Source organism: Pelodiscus sinensis, chromosome 9 (genome assembly GCF_052426305.1).
Source record: "Pelodiscus sinensis isolate ZL-2025 chromosome 9, ASM5242630v1, whole genome shotgun sequence".
NCBI classification, from domain to species: domain Eukaryota; kingdom Metazoa; phylum Chordata; order Testudines; family Trionychidae; genus Pelodiscus; species Pelodiscus sinensis.
In genome coordinates, this window is record NC_143060.1 from 1,322,308 (window position 1) to 1,342,225 (window position 19,918).

General features: G+C 65.0%; 1 protein-coding gene across 10 annotated transcripts in view; it reads left to right on the plus strand.

Annotated features, from left to right (window-relative positions):
* PTPRF (protein tyrosine phosphatase receptor type F) overlaps positions 1-19,918 on the plus strand; it is a 572,086-nt gene that overhangs the window by 321,836 nt on the left and 230,332 nt on the right. For all 10 annotated transcript variants that reach the window (XM_089780368.1, XM_089780367.1, XM_089780372.1 and 7 more), the window contains 2 exons: positions 7,945-8,090; positions 18,382-18,523. In XM_089780368.1, the coding sequence (XP_089636494.1) occupies positions 7,945-8,090; positions 18,382-18,523 (288 nt within the window). The remainder of the gene's footprint in view (positions 1-7,944; positions 8,091-18,381; positions 18,524-19,918) is intronic.

Below are 19,918 nucleotides of genomic sequence, written 5' to 3' on the forward strand. Positions count from 1 at the left end.
CTGGGTGTCCAGTGCTGCCTGGTGACTAGGTGCAGCGTGTCCTTTCCGTGCTGGGTGTCCAGTGCTGCCTGGTGACTAGGTGCAGCGTGTCCTTTCCGTGCTGGGTGTGCAGTGCTGCCTGGTAACTAGGTGCAGCGTGTCCTTTCCGTGCTGGGTGTCCAGTGCTGCCTGGTAACTAGGTGCAGCGTGTCCTTTCCGTGCTGGGTGTCCAGTGCTGCCTGGTAACTAGGTGCAGCGTGTCCTTTCCGTGCTGGGTGTCCAGTGCTGCCTGGTAACTAGGTGCAGCGTGTCCTTTCCGTGCTGGGTGTGCAGTGCTGCCTGGTAACTAGGTGCAGCGTGTCCTTTCCGTGCTGGGTGTCCAGTGCTGCCTGGTGACTAGGTGCAGCGTGTCCTTTCCGTGCTGGGTGTGCAGTGCTGCCTGGTGACTAGGTGCAGCGTGTCCTTTCCGTGCTGGGTGTCCAGTGCTGCCTGGTATCTAGGTGCAGCGTGTCCTTTCCGTGCTGGGTGTGCAGTGCTGCCTGGTAACTAGGTGCAGCGTGTCCTTTCCGTGCTGGGTGTGCAGTGCTGCCTGGTAACTAGGTGCAGCGTGTCCTTTCCGTGCTGGGTGTCCAGTGCTGCCTGGTAACTAGGTGCAGCGTGTCCTTTCCGTGCTGGGTGTCCAGTGCTGCCTGGTGACTAGGTGCAGCGTGTCCTTTCCGTGCTGGGTGTCCAGTGCTGCCTGGTAACTAGGTGCAGCGTGTCCTTTCCGTGCCGGGTGTCCAGTGCTGCCTGGTGACTAGGTGCAGCGTGTCCTTTCCGTGCCGGGTGTCCAGTGCTGCCTGGTAACTAGGTGCAGCGTGTCCTTTCCGTGCTGGGTGTGCAGTGCTGCCTGGTAACTAGGTGCAGCGTGTCCTTTCCGTGCTGGGTGTGCAGTGCTGCCTGGTGACTAGGTGCAGCGTGTCCTTTCCGTGCTGGGTGTGCAGTGCTGCCTGGTAACTAGGTGCAGCGTGTCCTTTCCGTGCTGGGTGTCCAGTGCTGCCTGGTAACTAGGTGCAGCGTGTCCTTTCCATGCTGGGTGTGCAGTGCTGCCTGGTAACTAGGTGCAGCGTGTCCTTTCCGTGCTGGGTGTCCAGTGCTGCCTGGTATCTAGGTGCAGCGTGTCCTTTCCGTGCTGGGTGTGCAGTGCTGCCTGGGGAGAGACGCATTCAGAGCAGGATTAATAGAGGTTGAAATGGATTGCTGGAGCCCTTCCCTGGCCGAGCCCCTGCTCGCTGTTCAGGAGCACTCCGGGGACCAGTGGGCCCGCCCATGTGACGCACATTCCACACTGTGGCCCCCCCTTCACTGGCCCCCTGTTCCCGAGCACTGTGACATTTTCTTTAATCGTCACTAAGGCTACAGCGTGTTCTCAGAGGTAGCAGAAGCCATGGAATCTGTGTCTTGCGGTGACCTCTGTGACTTCAGCCCATGGCGGCCTGGAGCTCCGCACAGTCAATCCAGAAACTGACGGTCTGTACCGGGGGAAGCAAGTGCCTGTCAATGGCTTTGTTACCACTTGAATGGCTCTTTCCCGGGGTTAATGTTGTGCTCATCGCTTGGGCAGGCTGTCACTTGAAAGTTAACTAGCTTCTCTCCGGAGGAAGCAAGGCCACAGAACAGGGAGAGGAAGAGGGGAGTAGATGGATATCAAGACCCAGGGGTGCACCAAGTTTTGAGTGCCCTACCCAGCTGTATATTCTGCATATGGGGAAGGATGGCCGTGAGCAGCTCCAATGGTTGATTAATACCTGACTGGGTGTTGATCAGCCCTTTGTAGACAACAAACAGCTCATCTGTTGGCGTTCCCCAGACTCACAACATGGCCTAGTAACAAAGAGCGAAATCTCTTACCTTCATTGACAGTGATGCGACTTTAACAGGATAATGATGCTCCGCAGTTTCTAACCTTTCAAATGATACTGCACAAGGGATACTTCATACAAAACAGGGCCATGTGCAAGTGGTGAATGCAGGGTGTAGGGTGTTACTTGGAGGTACAGCGAGTCACACATATCCCTATCCCTGTGAGTGGTGAGGGGGCCCGACATGAAATCCAAGTCTTTGTTGGTCATATAATCTTAATTCAGAGTTTTCTGGCTTTCGTTTAGTTGGTTGCCAGAAATTAGCAGGAGTCATTTCAGTAGAGTCATTCCAATGCAAGCTGAACAAGTCTGTGAGTTTTCCAGGTTTTATTACCTGGGCAAGCCGTATTTCCCTTTGTCCCTTTAAAAAAAAAAGTTTTATTTTTGTGTGTTTAAAAAAAAAATCAATAAATTCTCAGCATGCACAGCCTGGGGAACAGGTATATAATGTGGTATATAATTGAACTGTGTTCTTCAAGGACAGACATTTTGGACCCTGTTGTATTTGTCATTTAATAAATTTACACTAGTTTGCTAGCATTACAAAGTAAATAACAAAATCAGAGGAACAAATCAACTGCAGAAATTCAATAGAAGACAAATCAGCTCAATGCACTGCATTTCCAACCACCAGTCATCACAATCACCAGGAACAGTGAATTGGCACTTCCCTGGGCGAGGTGAAAGAGGAGAATAAATACAAATGTATTTGAATACAACCTAAATAGAAATAGATGTGATTACAGATAAGTAAATATGTGAAATCAGTGTAAGTCAGGCAACCACAGCTAATCACGGCTTGTCTTTAATGGCAGGACTCTCCATCTCTGACGTAGACGTGACAGGGAGACGTAAAGTTGCCTTTTCTTAGGTCTGGTCTACACCCAGGGTGCTTCAGTGGCACAGCTGCACTAGTGTAGAATATCTGGTGAAGACTCTCTGTGCCGATGGGAGAAAGTTTTCGTGACGGTGTGATCATGCCACCGTTGGTGCTGTACTCGGCGTGTGACGTCACAGCTTTCCCCACCGACGTGGTGCTGTGCTCAGCGTGTGACGTCACCGCTTTCCCCGCTGATGCTGGTGCTCCGCTCGGCGTGTGATGTCACCGCTTTCCCCACTGACGCGGCGCTCCGCTCGGCGTGTGACGTCACCGCTTTCCCCACCGACGTGGTGCTGTACTCGGCGTGTGACGTCACCGCTTTCCCCACCGACGTGGTGCTATGCTCAGCGTATGACGTCACCGCTTTCCCCGCTGACGCTGGCACTCCGCTCGGCGTGTGACATCACCGCTTTCCCCGCTGACGCGGCGCTCCGCTCGGCGTGTGACATCACCGCTTTCCCCGCTGACGCGGCGCTCCGCTCGGCATGTGACGTCACCGCTTTCCCCACCGACGTGGTGCTATGCTCAGCATATGACGTCACCGCTTTCCCCGCTGACGTGGCGCTCCGCTCGGCGTGTGACGTCACCGCTTTCCCCACCGACGTGGTGCTATGCTCAGCGTATGACGTCACCGCTTTCCCCGCTGACGCTGGCACTCCGCTCGGCGTGTGACGTCACCGCTTTCCCCGCTGACGTGGCGCTCCGCTCGGCGTGTGACGTCACCGCTTTCCCCGCTGACGCTGGCGCTCCGCTCGGCGTGTGACGTCACCGCTTTCCCCGCTGACGCGGCGCTCCGCTCGGCATGTGACGTCACCGCTTTCCCCGCTGACGCGGCGCTCCGCTCGGCGTGTGACGTCACCGCTTTCCCCGCTGACGCTGGCGCTCCGCTCGGCGTGTGACGTCACCGCTTTCCCCGCTGACGTGGCGCTCCGCTCGGCATGTGACGTCACCGCTTTCCCCGCTGACGCGGCGCTCCGCTCGGCGTGTGACGTCACCGCTTTCCCCGCTGACGCTGGCGCTCCGCTCGGCGTGTGACGTCACCGCTTTCCCCGCTGACGTGGCGCTCCGCTCGGCGTGTGACGTCACCGCTTTCCCCGCTGACGCGGCGCTCCGCTCGGCGTGTGACGTCACCGCTTTCCCCGCTGACGCTGGCGCTCCGCTCGGCGTGTGACGTCACCGCTTTCCCCGCTGACGCGGCGCTCCGCTCGGCGTGTGACGTCACCGCTTTCCCCGCTGACGCTGGCGCTCCGCTCGGCGTGTGACGTCACCGCTTTCCCCGCTGACGCGGCGCTCCGCTCGGCGTGTGACGTCACCGCTTTCCCCGCTGACGCGGCGCTCCGCTCGGCGTGTGACGTCACCGCTTTCCCCGCTGACGCGGCGCTCCGCTCGGCGTGTGACGTCACCGCTTTCCCCGCTGACGCGGCGCTCCGCTCGGCGTGTGACGTCACCGCTTTCCCCGCTGACGCTGGCGCTCCGCTCGGCGTGTGACGTCACCGCTTTCCCCGCTGACGTTGGCGCTCCGCTCGGCGTGTGACGTCACCGCTTTCCCCGCTGACGCGGCGCTCCGCTCGGCGTGTGACGTCACCGCTTTCCCCGCTGACGCTGGCGCTCCGCTCGGCGTGTGACGTCACCGCTTTCCCCGCTGACGCTGGCACTCCGCTCGGCGTGTGACGTCACCGCTTTCCCCGCTGACGCTGGCGCTCCGCTCGGCGTGTGACGTCACCGCTTTCCCCGCTGACGCTGGCGCTCCGCTCGGCGTGTGACGTCACCGCTTTCCCCGCTGACGCTGGCGCTCCGCTCGGCGTGTGACGTCACCGCTTTCCCCGCTGACGTTGGCACTCTGCTCGGTGGAATTTGAGTTGCCCGGGAATGGCTGATTCCCACTCGTGAGCCACAGAAGTTCCACTGACCTAACCTCTTGAGTAAACAAGCGCTGGGAAATAATGCTCTGGAAGCTTCGCCGTGAGCTTTACCCAGCAAGGGACTCGTGGCCCGTAAGGGGGCGGCAGGCCTTGGGCTGGAGAGCCGGGGACTAAGCCAGCCCTGATTACAAGCTGAGCCCTGCCTGAGAGCAATCAGGCATTTCCGCAGAAAAGCAGCTGGGTAGGCAGCCAAGAGCGGTAGCTGCGAGTCCCGGAGGCTGGCCTCACCCAGGGAGGCGGGAGGCCATGTGGAGCTGGTATTGATGAGAGACTTTGTGTTTGTTGTAAGACTTTTAAGGGCCATTTTTACAAGCTTTGTTGACAGCCCAGGGGAGAGCGAATTCAGGGAGTTTGGGCTGAGAAGGCGACAGGAAATTGTGCGTTCTGAAAGCTCAAAGGGAAATAGCTGTGGGTGGCAGGCACAGAACGGCAGGGTCCCACTCACCAGTGGCACTACATATGTGCTTGTGGACTTGTTGGATCAGGGCCTCCATGAGAAGCTCTCAGGCCCCGGGCCCGGGGGAGGGAGGGGAGGGAGGGGATGGCAATAGTTTTTAATTCGGGACCACTCCAACATTTTGGCAAGTGCTCAAAAGCCACATTTCTACTGCGGGGATTTGGGGAATGGGCAGAGGCTGGGCGCGGAGGGAGCTTGGAGTAGGCGTCTGAGGTGCAGGGGGGTAGAGTCTGAGAGGGAGTTTGGGTGAGGGAGGGGGTTGTGATCTGGGCCAGAGGCTTGGGGCGCTGAGTCCAGGCGGGGTATGGGCGCAGGAGAGCATTCTGGCCTGAGTGACAGGCTCTAGGAGGGGGTGCAAGGTCTGGGAGGAAGTTGTGACCTGGATGAAGAGGGTGCAGAGGGTTTCGGTGATGGTGTGGGGGCGGGGAATAGGGTGCAGGGTCAGCGAGGAGACATGGGGGCCAGAAAGGATTCTGGCCTGGGGGAGGGGCTCTAGGAGGGGGTGCAGAGGGTTTGGGTGGTGGCCTAGGGCAGGTAGCTGGGGGAGGGAAGAGAGTGGGGGAGCCAGAGGCAGGCTCTGGCTGGGCGGCGCTTACCTAGGCAGCTCCCAGCCAGCAGCTCTGCAGGAACCTGAAGGCTGCAGTCACAAGCTGCTCCACGTGCCTTTGCTCTGGGCAGGGTGAAGGGGCAGGGAGGGAGAAGGCTTCATTGGCTGCCCCTAGTGCCAGCAAAATATCTCCGTTGCTATTGGTCGGAAACTGGCCAATGGGAGCTGAGAGATTTTTCTGAGGGGTGGGGCAGCACACCAAGCCCCCCTCCTCGCTCCCAGAACAGAGGAGCCATATTCAAAGCGGCTGCCGCGGGCGGATCCGGCCCCCTGGCAGCCCCTCCCCCCCGCCCCAGGCGCATGTGCCCTTCAAAGCGTAGTCCGCAGGAGGGCCGGTTTCTCGGGGCGCCGGGTTAGTTCCAGCACAAGCAGCAGAGAGTCCGGGGGCGCTGCAGGGTAATTGCACTATGGCACAAGCTTTGGGAGCTGCCGGTCCCCGCTCATAGTGAAATGGTGAGTGGTCGCGGCGCCCCGGCCGGACGCCTGGCTGTCGTCTGGAGAGAGCACAGCTGCCGTTCAGCTCATCGTCCGCCTCAGAGCGCCTCTCACTTGCCTGGGGGCCCCTTTGTCTCGCTGCTCTGGGGACGGGAGCAGACGCACCCTCAGGCCAGTCCTGTCCCTCTTTGTGCCTTCTGGGCGTGGCTGAGACCCCCCGGGGATCCTCGGGGCGGCCTGCATGCGCCATAGCCAGCTCTGAGCCCTCAGCCAGGCAGTTCCTCGGCGAGTGCTTGCCCATGTCCTCGCAGCGCGAGCGGGATGCTTGGCGGGACCTCTGGAATCCGGAGTGCTCTGCTCCAGCCTTTGCTGATCAAAGAGCCCCGGGGGCAGGGGCTGGGGCCGGCGGGTAGCAGCTGGGTCTGGGGAGCCCTGGCCGGTGTCTGGCAGCAGTGGGCTCGGTGGCATTCGGGAACCTCAGCTGTGGGGGAGAGAGGGGGACAAGGCTGGGCAGCTGCAGCAAGGGGCTGGCAGCCAGGAGCAGACCAAGGGCTGGGAGGGGAGCACAGGAGTGGGGGCTGGTGGCCAGCAGTGGAGCACTGACCTCCCTGGTCCAGCAGATCCCTGCTTCTGGACTGCTCAGGCCAGAGGGAGCTGGATCAGGGAGGTCCGACCTGTGCCCCTTAGGGGGCCAGCTCCAGTGCCCCTGGAGCAGCGGTCACATGTTGTGCCTTGTAGGACTCCTCTGGCCCCATCCATCCTCCGCTCCTTGCCGGAAGCTCTGGGAGTGGGCAGGGAGGGCGGGAGGTTGACTGGGCATGAGCAGCACAGCCGGAAGGACACCACTGGCACAAGCAGGTTCTTCCAGTGCTGGCTCGTGTCCATTCAGCCCAGGCAACCGCGAGCCGTGTCTGTGGGGCTGGGAGTTCACCGACGGCACTCCTTGCCGCAGGGCCCTGAGGGCCACGCTGCGGCCTGGCCGATCTCGGGGCCAAGGTTGGCGGGCGGGTGCACCTGGCCCTGGTGAGGGGAGGAGAGAGGTCTTACTGAAATGGCTTGGCCTGCCTAAGAGCTGCACTGCTCGCGGGGCCGAGTCTGCCTAGGACACCCGCGAGAGTGTTCAAAGCAGACCGCTCACTGTGGCGAGCCAGAGCACGCTCTGGGAGTGCAGAGAGCAGCAGGTGCCTGGTTTGCATCACCGAATTGGTCGCTGCGTTTCCGGTTTTGCTGGGTCGCTCAGGCCTGTGCTCACTCTGGTTCTTGGCTCGTTCGCAGGCTAGTTGAGAGCCTTTACAGGCCAGCCGCCAGGCTGCACAGAGGTAGGAATCGTGGGCTCGCTGGGCAGGCCAGAGCCTACGGTTGAATGAAAGACTCGTGTGCACTAATAACGGTGCCCGCTGATGGTTTTTCCTAGATTCAGGAACTCCTCGGGAAGCGGGTTGTGCCCTCGTGCAGCGTGTGCTGAGCAAACCTCAGCTGCTTTGCAATTGCCAGTGACACGATCGCACTGCTCATCTGCAGAACGGAATGTTTCCAAAGTCAACAGGTTTTAAATCAGAGCAAAACATCCTGCTCCCACGCGGCCAGGTGAACTCCTGTTGAAGGAGCCATTTGCGCGCTGACCGCGTGCTTGCAGGCTGCACTGAGCGGCTGTGGCTCAGGTCGCTGGTGGGCTGTACAGGAGCACGTGGTGCTGGTTCTTTACTGGTGTCTCCCTCGCCTCTGGGCGGTGCCTCACTGCCAGTGCTGTGTGTGTCTTCCAGGCAAGCCAAGCTTCGTGAAAGCTCCGGAGGATCAGATTGGGATTTCTGGAGGAGTGGCCTCGTTTGTGTGCCAGGCCACGGGCGAGCCCAAGCCTCGCATCACGTGGATGAAGAAAGGGAAGAAGGTCAGCTCCCAGCGCTTTGAGGTAACTACAGACGCTGCAGCCCTCGGCTGCCCGCCCCAGTCTCTCAGTGGCTCTGAGAGCTGCTGCGAGGGAAACGTGTGTCCCTTCAGCGAGTCCTGCCTTGGAGCCGACACGCCACGGGCGAGCCAGACTGCATCCGACTTCTGGCGAGTCAGGTCCGGCCCAGAGCCCCTAGCCAGAGCCAGCGTCTGGGTCCGGCCCAGAGCCCCTAGCCAGAGCCAGCGTCTGGGTCCGGCCCAGAGCCCCTAGCCAGAGCCAGCATCTGGGTCTGGCCCAGAGCCCCTAGCCAGAGCCAGCGTCTGGGTCCGGCCCAGAGCCCCTAGCCAGAGCCAGCATCTGGGTCCGGCCCAGAGCCCCTAGCCAGAGCCAGCGTCTGGGTCCGGCCCAGAGCCCCTAGCCAGAGCCAGCATCTGGGTCCGGCCCTGGGCACCTAGCCAGAGCCAGCGTCTGGGTCCGGCCCAGAGCCCCTAGCCAGAGCCAGCGTCTGGGTCCGGCCCAGAGCCCCTAGCCAGAGCCAGCATCTGGGTCCGGCCCAGAGCCCCTAGCCAGAGCCAGCGTCTGGGTCCGGCCCAGAGCCCCTAGCCAGAGCCAGCGTCTGGTCCGGCCCAGAGCCCCTAGCCAGAGCCCGCGTCTGGTCCGGCCCAGAGCCCCTAGCCAGAGCCAGCATCTGGGTCCGGCCCAGAGCCCCTAGCCAGAGCCAGCGTCTGGTCCGGCCCAGAGCCCCTAGCCAGAGCCAGCGTCTGGTCCGGCCCAGAGCCCCTAGCCAGAGCCAGCGTCTGGGTCCGGCCCAGAGCCTCTAGCCAGAGCCAGCGTCTGGTCCGGCCCAGAGCCCCTAGCCAGAGCCAGCGTCTGGTCCGGCCCAGAGCCCCTAGCCAGAGCCAGCATCTGGGTCCGGCCCAGAGCCCCTAGCCAGAGCCAGCATCTGGGTCCGGCCCAGAGCCCCTAGCCAGAGCCAGCGTCTGGGTCCGGCCCAGAGCCCCTAGCCAGAGCCAGCGTCTGGTCCGGCCCAGAGCCCCTAGCCAGAGCCAGCGTCTGGCTCCGGCCCAGAGCCCCTAGCCAGAGCCAGCATCTGGGTCCGGCCCAGAGCCCCTAGCCAGAGCCAGCGTCTGGTCCGGCCCAGAGCCCCTAGCCAGAGCCAGCGTCTGGTCCGGCCCAGAGCCCCTAGCCAGAGCCAGCGTCTGGGTCCGGCCCAGAGCCCCTAGCCAGAGCCAGTGTCTCGTCCGGCCCAGAGCCCCTAGCCAGAGCCAGCGTCTGGGTCCGGCCCAGAGCCCCTAGCCAGAGCCAGCGTCTGGGTCCGGCCCAGAGCCCCTAGCCAGAGCCAGCGTCTGGGTCCGGCCCAGAGCCCCTAGCCAGAGCCAGCGTCTGGGTCCGGCCCAGAGCCCCTAGCCAGAGCCAGCGTCTGGTCCGGCCCAGAGCCCCTAGCCAGAGCCCGCGTCTGGTCCGGCCCAGAGCCCCTAGCCAGAGCCCGCGTCTGGGTCCGGCCCAGAGCCCCTAGCCAGAGCCAGTGTCTGGTCCGGCCCAGAGCCCCTAGCCAGAGCCCGCTTCTGGGTCCGGCCCAGAGCCCCTAACCAGAGCCAGCGTCTGGGTCCGGCCCAGAGCCCCTAGCCAGAGCCCGCGTCTGGGTCCGGCCCAGAGCCCCTAGCCAGAGCCAGCGTCTGGGTCCGGCCCAGAGCCCCTAGCCAGAGCCAGCGTCTGGTCCGGCCCAGAGCCCCTAGCCAGAGCCAGCGTCTGGTCCGGCCCAGAGCCCCTAGCCAGAGCCAGCATCTGGGTCCGGCCCAGAGCCCCTAGCTAGAGCCAGCGTCTGGGTCCGGGCCTGGGCACCTAGCCAGAGCCAGCGTCTGGGTCCGACCCAGAGCCCCTAGCCAGAGCCAGCGTCTGGGTCCGGCCCTGGGCACCTAGCCAGAGCCAGCGTCTGGTCCGGCCCAGAGCCCCTAGCCAGAGCCAGCGTCTGGGTCCGGCCCAGAGCCCCTAGCCAGAGCCAGCGTCTGGTCCGGCCCAGAGCCCCTAGCCAGAGCCAGCGTCTGGGTCCGGCCCAGAGCCCCTAGCCAGAGCCCGCGTCTGGTCCGGCCCAGAGCCCCTAGCCAGAGCCAGCATCTGGGTCCGGCCCAGAGCCCCTAGCCAGAGCCAGCGTCTGGTCCGGCCCAGAGCCTCTAGCCAGAGCCAGCGTCTGGTCCGGCCCAGAGCCCCTAGCCAGAGCCAGCATCTGGGTCCGGCCCAGAGCCCCTAGCCAGAGCCAGCATCTGGGTCCGGCCCAGAGCCCCTAGCCAGAGCCAGCGTCTGGGTCCGGCCCAGAGCCCCTAGCCAGAGCCAGCGTCTGGGTCCGGCCCAGAGCCCCTAGCCAGAGCCAGCGTCTGGTCCGGCCCAGAGCCCCTAGCCAGAGCCAGCGTCTGGTCCGGCCCAGAGCCCCTAGCCAGAGCCAGCGTCTGGTCCGGCCCAGAGCCCCTAGCCAGAGCCAGCATCTGGGTCCGGCCCAGAGCCCCTAGCCAGAGCCAGCATCTGGGTCCGGCCCAGAGCCCCTAGCCAGAGCCAGCGTCTGGTCCGGCCCAGAGCCCCTAGCCAGAGCCAGCATCTGGGTCCGGCCCAGAGCCCCTAGCTAGAGCCAGCGTCTGGGTCCGGGCCTGGGCACCTAGCCAGGGCCAGCGTCTGGGTCTGACCCAGAGCCCCTAGCCAGAGCCAGCGTCTGGGTCCGGCCCTGGACACCTAGCCAGAGCCAGCGTCTGGTCCAGCCCAGAGCCCCTAGCCAGAGCCAGCGTCTGGGTCCGGCCCAGAGCCCCTAGCCAGAGCCAGCGTCTGGTCCGGCCCAGAGCCCCTAGCCAGAGCCAGCGTCTGGGTCCGGCCCAGAGCCCCTAGCCAGAGCCCGCGTCTGGTCCGGCCCAGAGCCCCTAGCCAGAGCCAGCATCTGGGTCCGGCCCAGAGCCCCTAGCCAGAGCCAGCGTCTGGTCCGGCCCAGAGCCCCTAGCCAGAGCCAGCGTCTGGTCCGGCCCAGAGCCCCTAGCCAGAGCCAGCGTCTGGTCCGGCCCAGAGCCCCTAGCCAGAGCCAGCATCTGGGTCCGGCCCAGAGCCCCTAGCCAGAGCCAGCATCTGGGTCCGGCCCAGAGCCCCTAGCCAGAGCCAGCGTCTGGGTCCGGCCCAGAGCCCCTAGCCAGAGCCAGCGTCTGGTCCGGCCCAGAGCCCCTAGCCAGAGCCAGCGTCTGGGTCCGGCCCAGAGCCCCTAGCCAGAGCCAGCGTCTCGTCCGGCCCAGAGCCCCTAGCCAGAGCCAGCGTCTGGGTCCGGCCCAGAGCCCCTAGCCAGAGCCAGCGTCTGGGTCCGGCCCAGAGCCCCTAGCCAGAGCCAGCGTCTGGGTCCGGCCCAGAGCCCCTAGCCAGAGCCAGCGTCTGGTCCGGCCCAGAGCCCCTAGCCAGAGCCAGCGTCTGGTCCGGCCCAGAGCCCCTAGCCAGAGCCCGCTTCTGGGTCCGGCCCAGAGCCCCTAGCCAGAGCCAGCGTCTGGGTCCGGCCCAGAGCCCCTAGCCAGAGCCCGCGTCTGGGTCCGGCCCAGAGCCCCTAGCCAGAGCCAGCGTCTGGGTCCGGCCCAGAGCCCCTAGCCAGAGCCAGCGTCTGGGTCCGGCCCAGAGCCCCTAGCCAGAGCCAGCGTCTGGGTCCGGCCCAGAGCCCCTAGCCAGAGCCAGCGTCTGGGTCCGGCCCAGAGCCCCTAGCCAGAGCCAGCGTCTGGTCCGGCGCAGAGCCCCTAGCCAGAGCCAGCGTCTGGGTCCGGCCCAGAGCCCCTAGCTAGAGCCAGCGTCTGGGTCCGGGCCTGGGCACCTAGCCAGAGCCAGCGTCTGGGTCCGACCCAGAGCCCCTAGCCAGAGCCAGCGTCTGGGTCCGGCCCTGGGCACCTAGCCAGAGCCAGCGTCTGGTCCGGCCCAGAGCCCCTAGCCAGAGCCAGCGTCTGGGTCCGGCCCAGAGCCCCTAGCCAGAGCCAGCGTCTGGTCCGGCCCAGAGCCCCTAGCCAGAGCCAGCGTCTGGGTCCGGCCCAGAGCCCCTAGCCAGAGCCAGCGTCTGGTCCGGCCCAGAGCCCCTAGCCAGAGCCAGCGTCTGGTCCGGCCCAGAGCCCCTAGCCAGAGCCAGCGTCTGGTCCGGCCCAGAGCCCCTAGCCAGAGCCAGCGTCTGGTCCGGCCCAGAGCCCCTAGCCAGAGCCCGCGTCTGGGTCCGGCCCAGAGCCCCTAGCCAGAGCCAGCGTCTGGGTCCGGCCCAGAGCCCCTAGCCAGAGCCAGCGTCTGGGTCCGGCCCAGAGCCCCTAGCCAGAGCCAGCGTCTGGGTCCGGCCCAGAGCCCCTAGCCAGAGCCAGCGTCTGGGTCCGGCCCAGAGCCCCTAGCCAGAGCCAGCGTCTAGGTCCGGCCCAGAGCCCCTAGCCAGAGCCAGCGTCTGGGTCCGGCCCAGAGCCCCTAGCCAGAGCCAGCATCTGGGTCCGGCCCAGAGCCCCTAGCCAGAGCCAGCGTCTGGGTCCGGCCCAGAGCCCCTAGCCAGAGCCAGCGTCTGGTCCGGCCCAGAGCCCCTAGCCAGAGCCAGCGTCTGGTCCGGCCCAGAGCCCCTAGCCAGAGCCAGCGTCTGGTCCGGCCCAGAGCCCCTAGCCAGAGCCAGCGTCTGGGTCCGGCCCAGAGCCCCTAGCCAGAGCCAGCGTCTGGTCCGGCCCAGAGCCCCTAGCCAGAGCCAGCGTCTGGTCCGGCCCAGAGCCCCTAGCCAGAGCCAGCGTCTGGTCCGGCCCAGAGCCCCTAGCCAGAGCCAGCATCTGGGTCCGGCCCAGAGCCCCTAGCCAGAGCCAGCGTCTGGTCCGGCCCAGAGCCCCTAGCCAGAGCCCGCGTCTGAATCCGGCCCAGAGCCCCTAGCCAGAGCCAGCGTCTGGTCCGGCCCAGAGCCCCTAGCCAGAGCCAGCGTCTGGGTCCGGCCCAGAGCCCCTAGCCAGAGCCAGCGTCTGGTCCGGCCCAGAGCCTCTAGCCAGAGCCAGCGTCTGGGTCCGGCCCAGAGCCCCTAGCCAGAGCCAGCGTCTGGGTCCGGCCCAGAGCCCCTAGCCAGAGCCAGCGTCTGGTCCGGCCCAGAGCCTCTAGCCAGAGCCAGCGTCTGGGTCCGGCCCAGAGCCCCTAGCCAGAGCCAGCGTCTGGGTCCGGCCCAGAGCCCCTAGCCAGAGCCAGCGTCTGGGTCCGGCCCAGAGCCTCTAGCCAGAGCCAGCGTCTGGGTCCGGCCCAGAGCCCCTAGCCAGAGCCAGCGTCTGGGTCCGGCCCAGAGCCCCTAGCCAGAGCCAGCATCTGGGTCCGGCCCAGAGCCCCTAGCCAGAGCCAGCGTCTGGGTCCGGCCCAGAGCCCCTAGCCAGAGCCAGCGTCTGGTCCGGCCCAGAGCCCTTAGCCAGAGCCAGCGTCTGGTCCGGCCCAGAGCCCCTAGCCAGAGCCAGCGTCTGGGTCCGGCCCAGAGCCCCTAGCCAGAGCCAGCGTCTGGTCCGGCCCAGAGCCCCTAGCCAGAGCCAGCGTCTGGGTCCGGCCCAGAGCCCCTAGCCAGAGCCAGCGTCTGAATCCGGCTTCTGGCGAGTCAGGTGCAGCCCAGAGCCACAGGGCCCACTAGCGAAGATGTCGGAGCGGGGTCAGGACAGGTAAGAGGCCCTGCAGGAGGAAGGGTTGTGGGCTGGAAGCCTCCCAGCCCCGCGCTGGCAGGCCGAGCGTGCCCAGGCTCTAGCAGCAGTTTTGCAGGGTGCAGTGCTGCCATCTCTGGGTGGGATTTGGGTGCCGAGTAGGAGGGCGGGGATGCCAGCGGGAGACTGGCTCTGGCAGGGGTGGGGGCAAACAGGGCTCCCCGCCCTCCGTTGTTTGAAAGTTTTTAATGGGAAAAGCCATTGAGTTCCCCGCCCCTCTCTTCCCATTGGTCCTTTGTGTCATGCCCCTCCCCCCGGGCAATGTAGCCCTGCCTCTGGGCTGCAGCTCTCGGCCAGTTTTGCTTTTCTTAGTGGAGTTGCCTCCCCTGCCGCACCTGCCCCTGAATTGGGTTTGCTTGTGTCAGAGCTTTCTCCCTTGGGCACAGGAGCCTTCGTACGGGCGGCTCTCCAGTGCCCTCCTCACCATTCACCTCCGCCGCCTCGCTCCTTTCACCTCCCGCCTCGCTCCTTTCACCTCCGCCGCCTCGCTCCTTTCACCTCCGCCGCCTCGCTCCTTTCACCTCCCACCTCGCTCCTTTCACCTCCCGCCTCGCTCCTTTCACCTCCGCTGCCTCGCTCCTTTCACCTCCGCCGCCTCGCTCCTTTCACCTCCCGCCTCGCTCCTTTCACCTCCCGCCTCGCTCCTTTCACCTCCGCCGCCTCGCTCCTTTCACCTCCCGCCTCGCTCCTTTCACCTCCCGCCTCGCTCCTTTCACCTCCCGCCTCGCTCCTTTCACCTCCGCCACCTCACTCCTTTCACCTCCCGCCTCGCTCCTTTCACCTCCCGCCTCGCTCCTTTCACCTCCGCCGCCTCGCTCCTTTCACCTCCCGCCTCGCTCCTTTCACCTCCCGCCGCCTCGCTCCTTTCACCTCCCGCCGCCTCGCTCCTTTCACCTCCCGCCTCGCTCCTTTCACCTCCGCCGCCTCGCTCCTTTCACCTCCGCCGCCTCGCTCCTTTCACCTCCCGCCTCGCTCCTTTCACCTCCGCCGCCTCGCTCCTTTCACCTCCCGCCGCCTCGCTCCTTTCACCTCCCGCCTCGCTCCTTTCACCTCCCGCCGCCTCGCTCCTTTCACCTCCCGCCGCCTCGCTCCTTTCACCTCCCGCCGCCTCGCTCCTTTCACCTCCGCCGCCTCGCTCCTTTCACCTCCGCCGCCTCGCTCCTTTCACCTCCGCCGCCTCGCTCCTTTCACCTCCGCCGCCTCGCTCCTTTCACCTCCCGCCTCGCTCCTTTCACCTCCGCCGCCTCGCTCCTTTCACCTCCGCCGCCTCGCTCCTTTCACCTCCCGCCGCCTCGCTCCTTTCACCTCCCGCCGCCTCGCTCCTTTCACCTCCGCCGCCTCGCTCCTTTCACCTCCCGCCGCCTCGCTCCTTTCACCTCCCGCCTCGCTCCTTTCACCTCCCGCCGCCTCGCTCCTTTCACCTCCCGCCTCGCTCCTTTCACCTCCGCCGCCTCACTCCTTTCACCTCCCGCCGCCTCGCTCCTTTCACCTCCCGCCTCGCTCCTTTCACCTCCCGCCGCCTCGCTCCTTTCACCTCCCGCCGCCTCGCTCCTTTCACCTCCCGCCGCCTCGCTCCTTTCACCTCCCGCCGCCTCGCTCCTTTCACCTCCGCCGCCTCGCTCCTTTCACCTCTGCCGCCTCGCTCCTTTCACCTCCGCCGCCTCGCTCCTTTCACCTCCGCCGCCTCGCTCCTTTCACCTCCCGCCTCGCTCCTTTCACCTCCGCCGCCTCGCTCCTTTCACCTCCCGCCGCCTCGCTCCTTTCACCTCCGCCGCCTCGCTCCTTTCACCTCCCGCCGCCTCGCTCCTTTCACCTCCCGCCTCGCTCCTTTCACCTCCCGCCGCCTCGCTCCTTTCACCTCCCGCCGCCTCGCTCCTTTCACCTCCCGCCGCCTCGCTCCTTTCACCTCCGCCGCCTCGCTCCTTTCACCTCCGCCGCCTCGCTCCTTTCACCTCCCGCCTCGCTCCTTTCACCTCCTCCGCCTCGCTCCTTTCACCTCCGCCGCCTCGCTCCTTTCACCTCCCGCCGCCTCGCTCCTTTCACCTCCCGCCGCCTCGCTCCTTTCACCTCCGCCGCCTCGCTCCTTTCACCTCCGCCGCCTCGCTCCTTTCACCTCCCGCCGCCTCGCTCCTTTCACCTCCCGCCTGGCTCCTTTCACCTCCCGCCGCCTCGCTCCTTTCACCTCCCGCCTCGCTCCTTTCACCTCCCGCCTCGCTCCTTTCACCTCCCGCCTCGCTCCTTTCACTTCCGCCGCCTCGCTCCTTTCACTTCCGCCGCCTCGCTCCTATCACCTCCGCCGCCTCGCTCCTATCACCTCCGCCGCCTCGCTCCTTTCACCTCCCGCCGCCTCGCTCCTTTCACCTCCGCCGCCTCGCTCCTTTCACCTCCCGCCGCCTCGCTCCTTTCACCTCCGCCGCCTCGCTCCTTTCACCTCCGCCGCCTCGCTCCTTCCACCTCCCGCCGCCTCGCTCCTTTCACCTCCCGCCGCCTCGCTCCTTTCACCTCCCGCCGCCTCGCTCCTTTCACCTCCCGCCGCCTCGCTCCTTTCACTTCCGCCGCCTCGCTCCTTTCACCTCCCGCCTCGCTCCTTTCACCTCCCGCCGCCTCGCTCCTTTCACCTCCGCCGCCTCGCTCCTTTCACCTCCGCCGCCTCGCTCCTTTCACTTCCGCCGCCTCGCTCCTTTCACTTCCGCCGCCTCGCTCCTATCACCTCCGCCGCCTCGCTCCTATCACCTCCGCCGCCTCGCTCCTTTCACCTCCCGCCGCCTCGCTCCTTTCACCTCCGCCGCCTCGCTCCTTTCACCTCCCGCCGCCTCGCTCCTTTCACCTCCGCCGCCTCGCTCCTTTCACCTCCGCCGCCTCGCTCCTTTCACCTCCGCCGCCTCGCTCCTTTCACCTCCGCCGCCTCGCTCCTTTCACCTCCCGCCGCCTCGCTCCTTTCACCTCCGCCGCCTCGCTCCTTTCACCTCCGCCGCCTCGCTCCTTTCACCTCCCGCCGCCTCGCTCCTTTCACCTCCCGCCGCCTCGCTCCTTTCACCTCCCGCCGCCTCGCTCCTTTCACCTCCCGCCGCCTCGCTCCTTTCACCTCCCGCCTCACTCCTTTCACCTCCGCCGCCTCGCTCCTTTCACCTCCGCCGCCTCGCTCCTTTCACCTCCCGCCTCGCTCCTTTCACCTCCGCCGCCTCGCTCCTTTCACCTCCCGCCGCCTCGCTCCTTTCACCTCCGCCGCCTCGCTCCTTTCACCTCCGCCGCCTCGCTCCTTTCACCTCTGCCGCCTCGCTCCTTTCACCTCCGCCGCCTCGCTCCTATCACCTCCCGCCGCCTCGCTCCTTTCACCTCCCGCCGCCTCGCTCCTTTCACCTCCGCCGCCTCGCTCCTTTCACTTCCGCCGCCTCGCTCCTTTCACCTCCCGCCGCCTCGCTCCTTTCACCTCCCGCCGCCTCGCTCCTTTCACCTCCGCCGCCTCGCTCCTTTCACCTCCCGCCGCCTCGCTCCTTTCACCTCCCGCCGCCTCGCTCCTTTCACCTCCCGCCGCCTCGCTCCTTTCACCTCCCGCCGCCTCGCTCCTTTCACCTCCCGCCTCGCTCCTTTCACCTCCGCCGCCTCGCTCCTTTCACCTCCGCCGCCTCGCTCCTTTCACCTCCCGCCTCGCTCCTTTCACCTCCGCCGCCTCGCTCCTTTCACCTCCCGCCGCCTCGCTCCTTTCACCTCCCGCCGCCTCGCTCCTTTCACCTCCGCCGCCTCGCTCCTTTCACCTCCCGCCGCCTCGCTCCTTTCACCTCCTCTGCCCCTGGTGGCCCCTCGCTGGGCCTCTCAGTGACTGGCCCTGATGCAGGGCGTCCCAGTGCCCTTGGCGGCTGAGCCCCTTCACGTATTAAGAGAGCGATAAAACGATTGGGCGAGGGATGTGCCGAGGCCTAGTGCCACTTCCTGCAGAATCCCTGGCAGCGCTCAGCTCGCCCTCTGTCCATCGCGCTGCTCCTCAGTGTTTGAAACAGGCCGAGTTGAAAGTTAACTGGGCCTGAGGCTGGGGCTTCAGCCTCTCGTCAAAGAACAGTGGATAATGGCCCGTAGCACAGCAAGGCCCCTGTGCTCCGCCATGGAGAGGAGCGCGAGGAATGTCCCTCCCGCCGCAGCATGAGGGCAGGCTGAGAGCATCTGTCCTATGGAAGGGCCCTGGCTTTTGCTCCTGCTGTGAGGGGCCCGATCCCGGAAGGAGCTGTGCCTCCTTGGTGCTGTTGAAGTGCAAGCTGAAGAGGCTCATTGTGCACGCTTAGCAAGATTTCTCTGGCGCACCTCAGGGTCGTAGCACTGGGCTCAGCCACGTTCTAGCTGGGTGAGCAGCAACTGGCAGCAACGCCCAGCTGTGGGTTAGTGAAATCACCAGTGGAAAGGTGGCTCAGAGGATCCGTCTCTGGGGGAGCGGGCCGATAGCGTGTCTAGTTTGTATTCTGTCATACAGAGCAGCACTGGGGCTTCTCCAAGGGCAAATCTATTTCTAACCCTGAATTTTCTAGCTCCTCTTTGCCAGGCAGCATTTATTTGTGTTTATGGATCGTGCTCCTGAGTTCAGCCTCCCTTTCGCTCTCCATGTCCGTAGGAGGCAGTAACGACCCTTTTCTTTCCTTGTCAAGGTCATCGAGTTCGATGACGGATCAGGTTCAGTTCTCCGGATTCAGCCTCTGCGTGTTCATCGAGATGAAGCAATCTATGAGTGCACAGCGACCAACAGCGTTGGGGAGATAAACACCAGTGCCAAGCTGACAGTGTTAGAAGGTAGGTGGCAATCTCTCGCGCTGGCAGAGACGCCGGCAGTGTGCCTGTGGCTTTGGTAGCTGCACGTTTCCTTAGTGACTCCAGAGACCGCCGAGGGATGCTCGAGTCCTGCACGGCCAGCCATAGGCCTCCTGTGCTATTTGCCATTGGTTCCTTCAGGGACAGCCTGTGGATTGTGAGCTTTGCTTTGAAGTGCCTCCGATGAATCGCGGGCAGGCCCACTCCCAGCTTTGGGATTGAGCCAGGACTCACCTTTATGGTCTTTTTCCTCTGTCAGTTCCCCTGCCGGGCCCGCTCCGTGGCAGCTCTGAAGTGTGCAAAGCATAACCTGTGTTTCTGCACCACCTGGATTCATTTGCCACAGTTTGTTGGGGCCGGCTTGCGAGATTCCCCCCGGCTCTGCAGCTGGCTGGAATTGAACTGGTTTGACTTCGCTGTGGAAATGGCTTCTACTCACTCCTCTCCCCAGAGGGCTGCCGTGGCTGCTCAGAAAGTGCCACGTGTGAGACAAAGCTCTTGGGACTTGCCTAGAGCAGAATAAGCCTTGAGTGGAGCTGGGTTCCGAGTGGCCTGTTTGTATTTTGTGTAAAGGGCAGTGTCTCGAGGCGCCGCTGCCTTTTCCAGGCAATGGTCTTGTCGGCTTGCCTGAATAGTGTCCTCTCTTGTCTCGGGCAGCGGGACGGGTCCGTACAGATGCGTGTGTGTTTGTAAGTGGGCGCTGGTGCTGAGGTGACGCCAGCACTGAGGTGGTGCTGGGGTGGCACTGGCACTGAGTGGCGCCAGGATGGTGCTGGGGTGATGCTGATTCTGAGGTGGCGCTGAGGTGACGCTGGTGCTGAGGTGGTGCTGAGGCGACGCTGGCGCTGAGGTGGTGCTGAGGCGGCACTGGCACTGAGGTGGCGCCAGGATGGTGCTGGGGTGATGCTGATTCTGAGGTGGCGCTGAGGCGACGCTGGCGCTGAGGTGGTGCTGAGGCAGCACTGGCACTGAGGTGGCGCCAGGGTGATGCTTGGGTGATGCTGATTCTGAGGTGGCGCTGAGGCGGCGCTGGCGCTGAGGTGGTGCTGAGGCGGCGCTGGCACTGAGGTGGTGCCGGGGTGGCGCTGGCACTGAGGTGGTGCTGGGGTGATGCTGGTGCTGAGGTGGTGCTGAGGCGGCGCTGGTGCTGAGATGGCGCCAGGGTGGTGCTGGGGTGATGCTGATGCTGAGGTGGCGCTGGCACTGAGGTGGCGCCAGAGTGGTGCTGGGGTGATGCTGGTGCTGAGGTGACGCTAAGGCAGTGCTGGTGCTGAGGTGGTTCTGGGGTGGCGCTGAGGTGGTTCTGGGGTGGCGCTGAGGTGGTGCCGGGGTGGCGCTGGCGCTGAGGTGGTTCCGGGGTGGCGCTGGCGCTGAGGT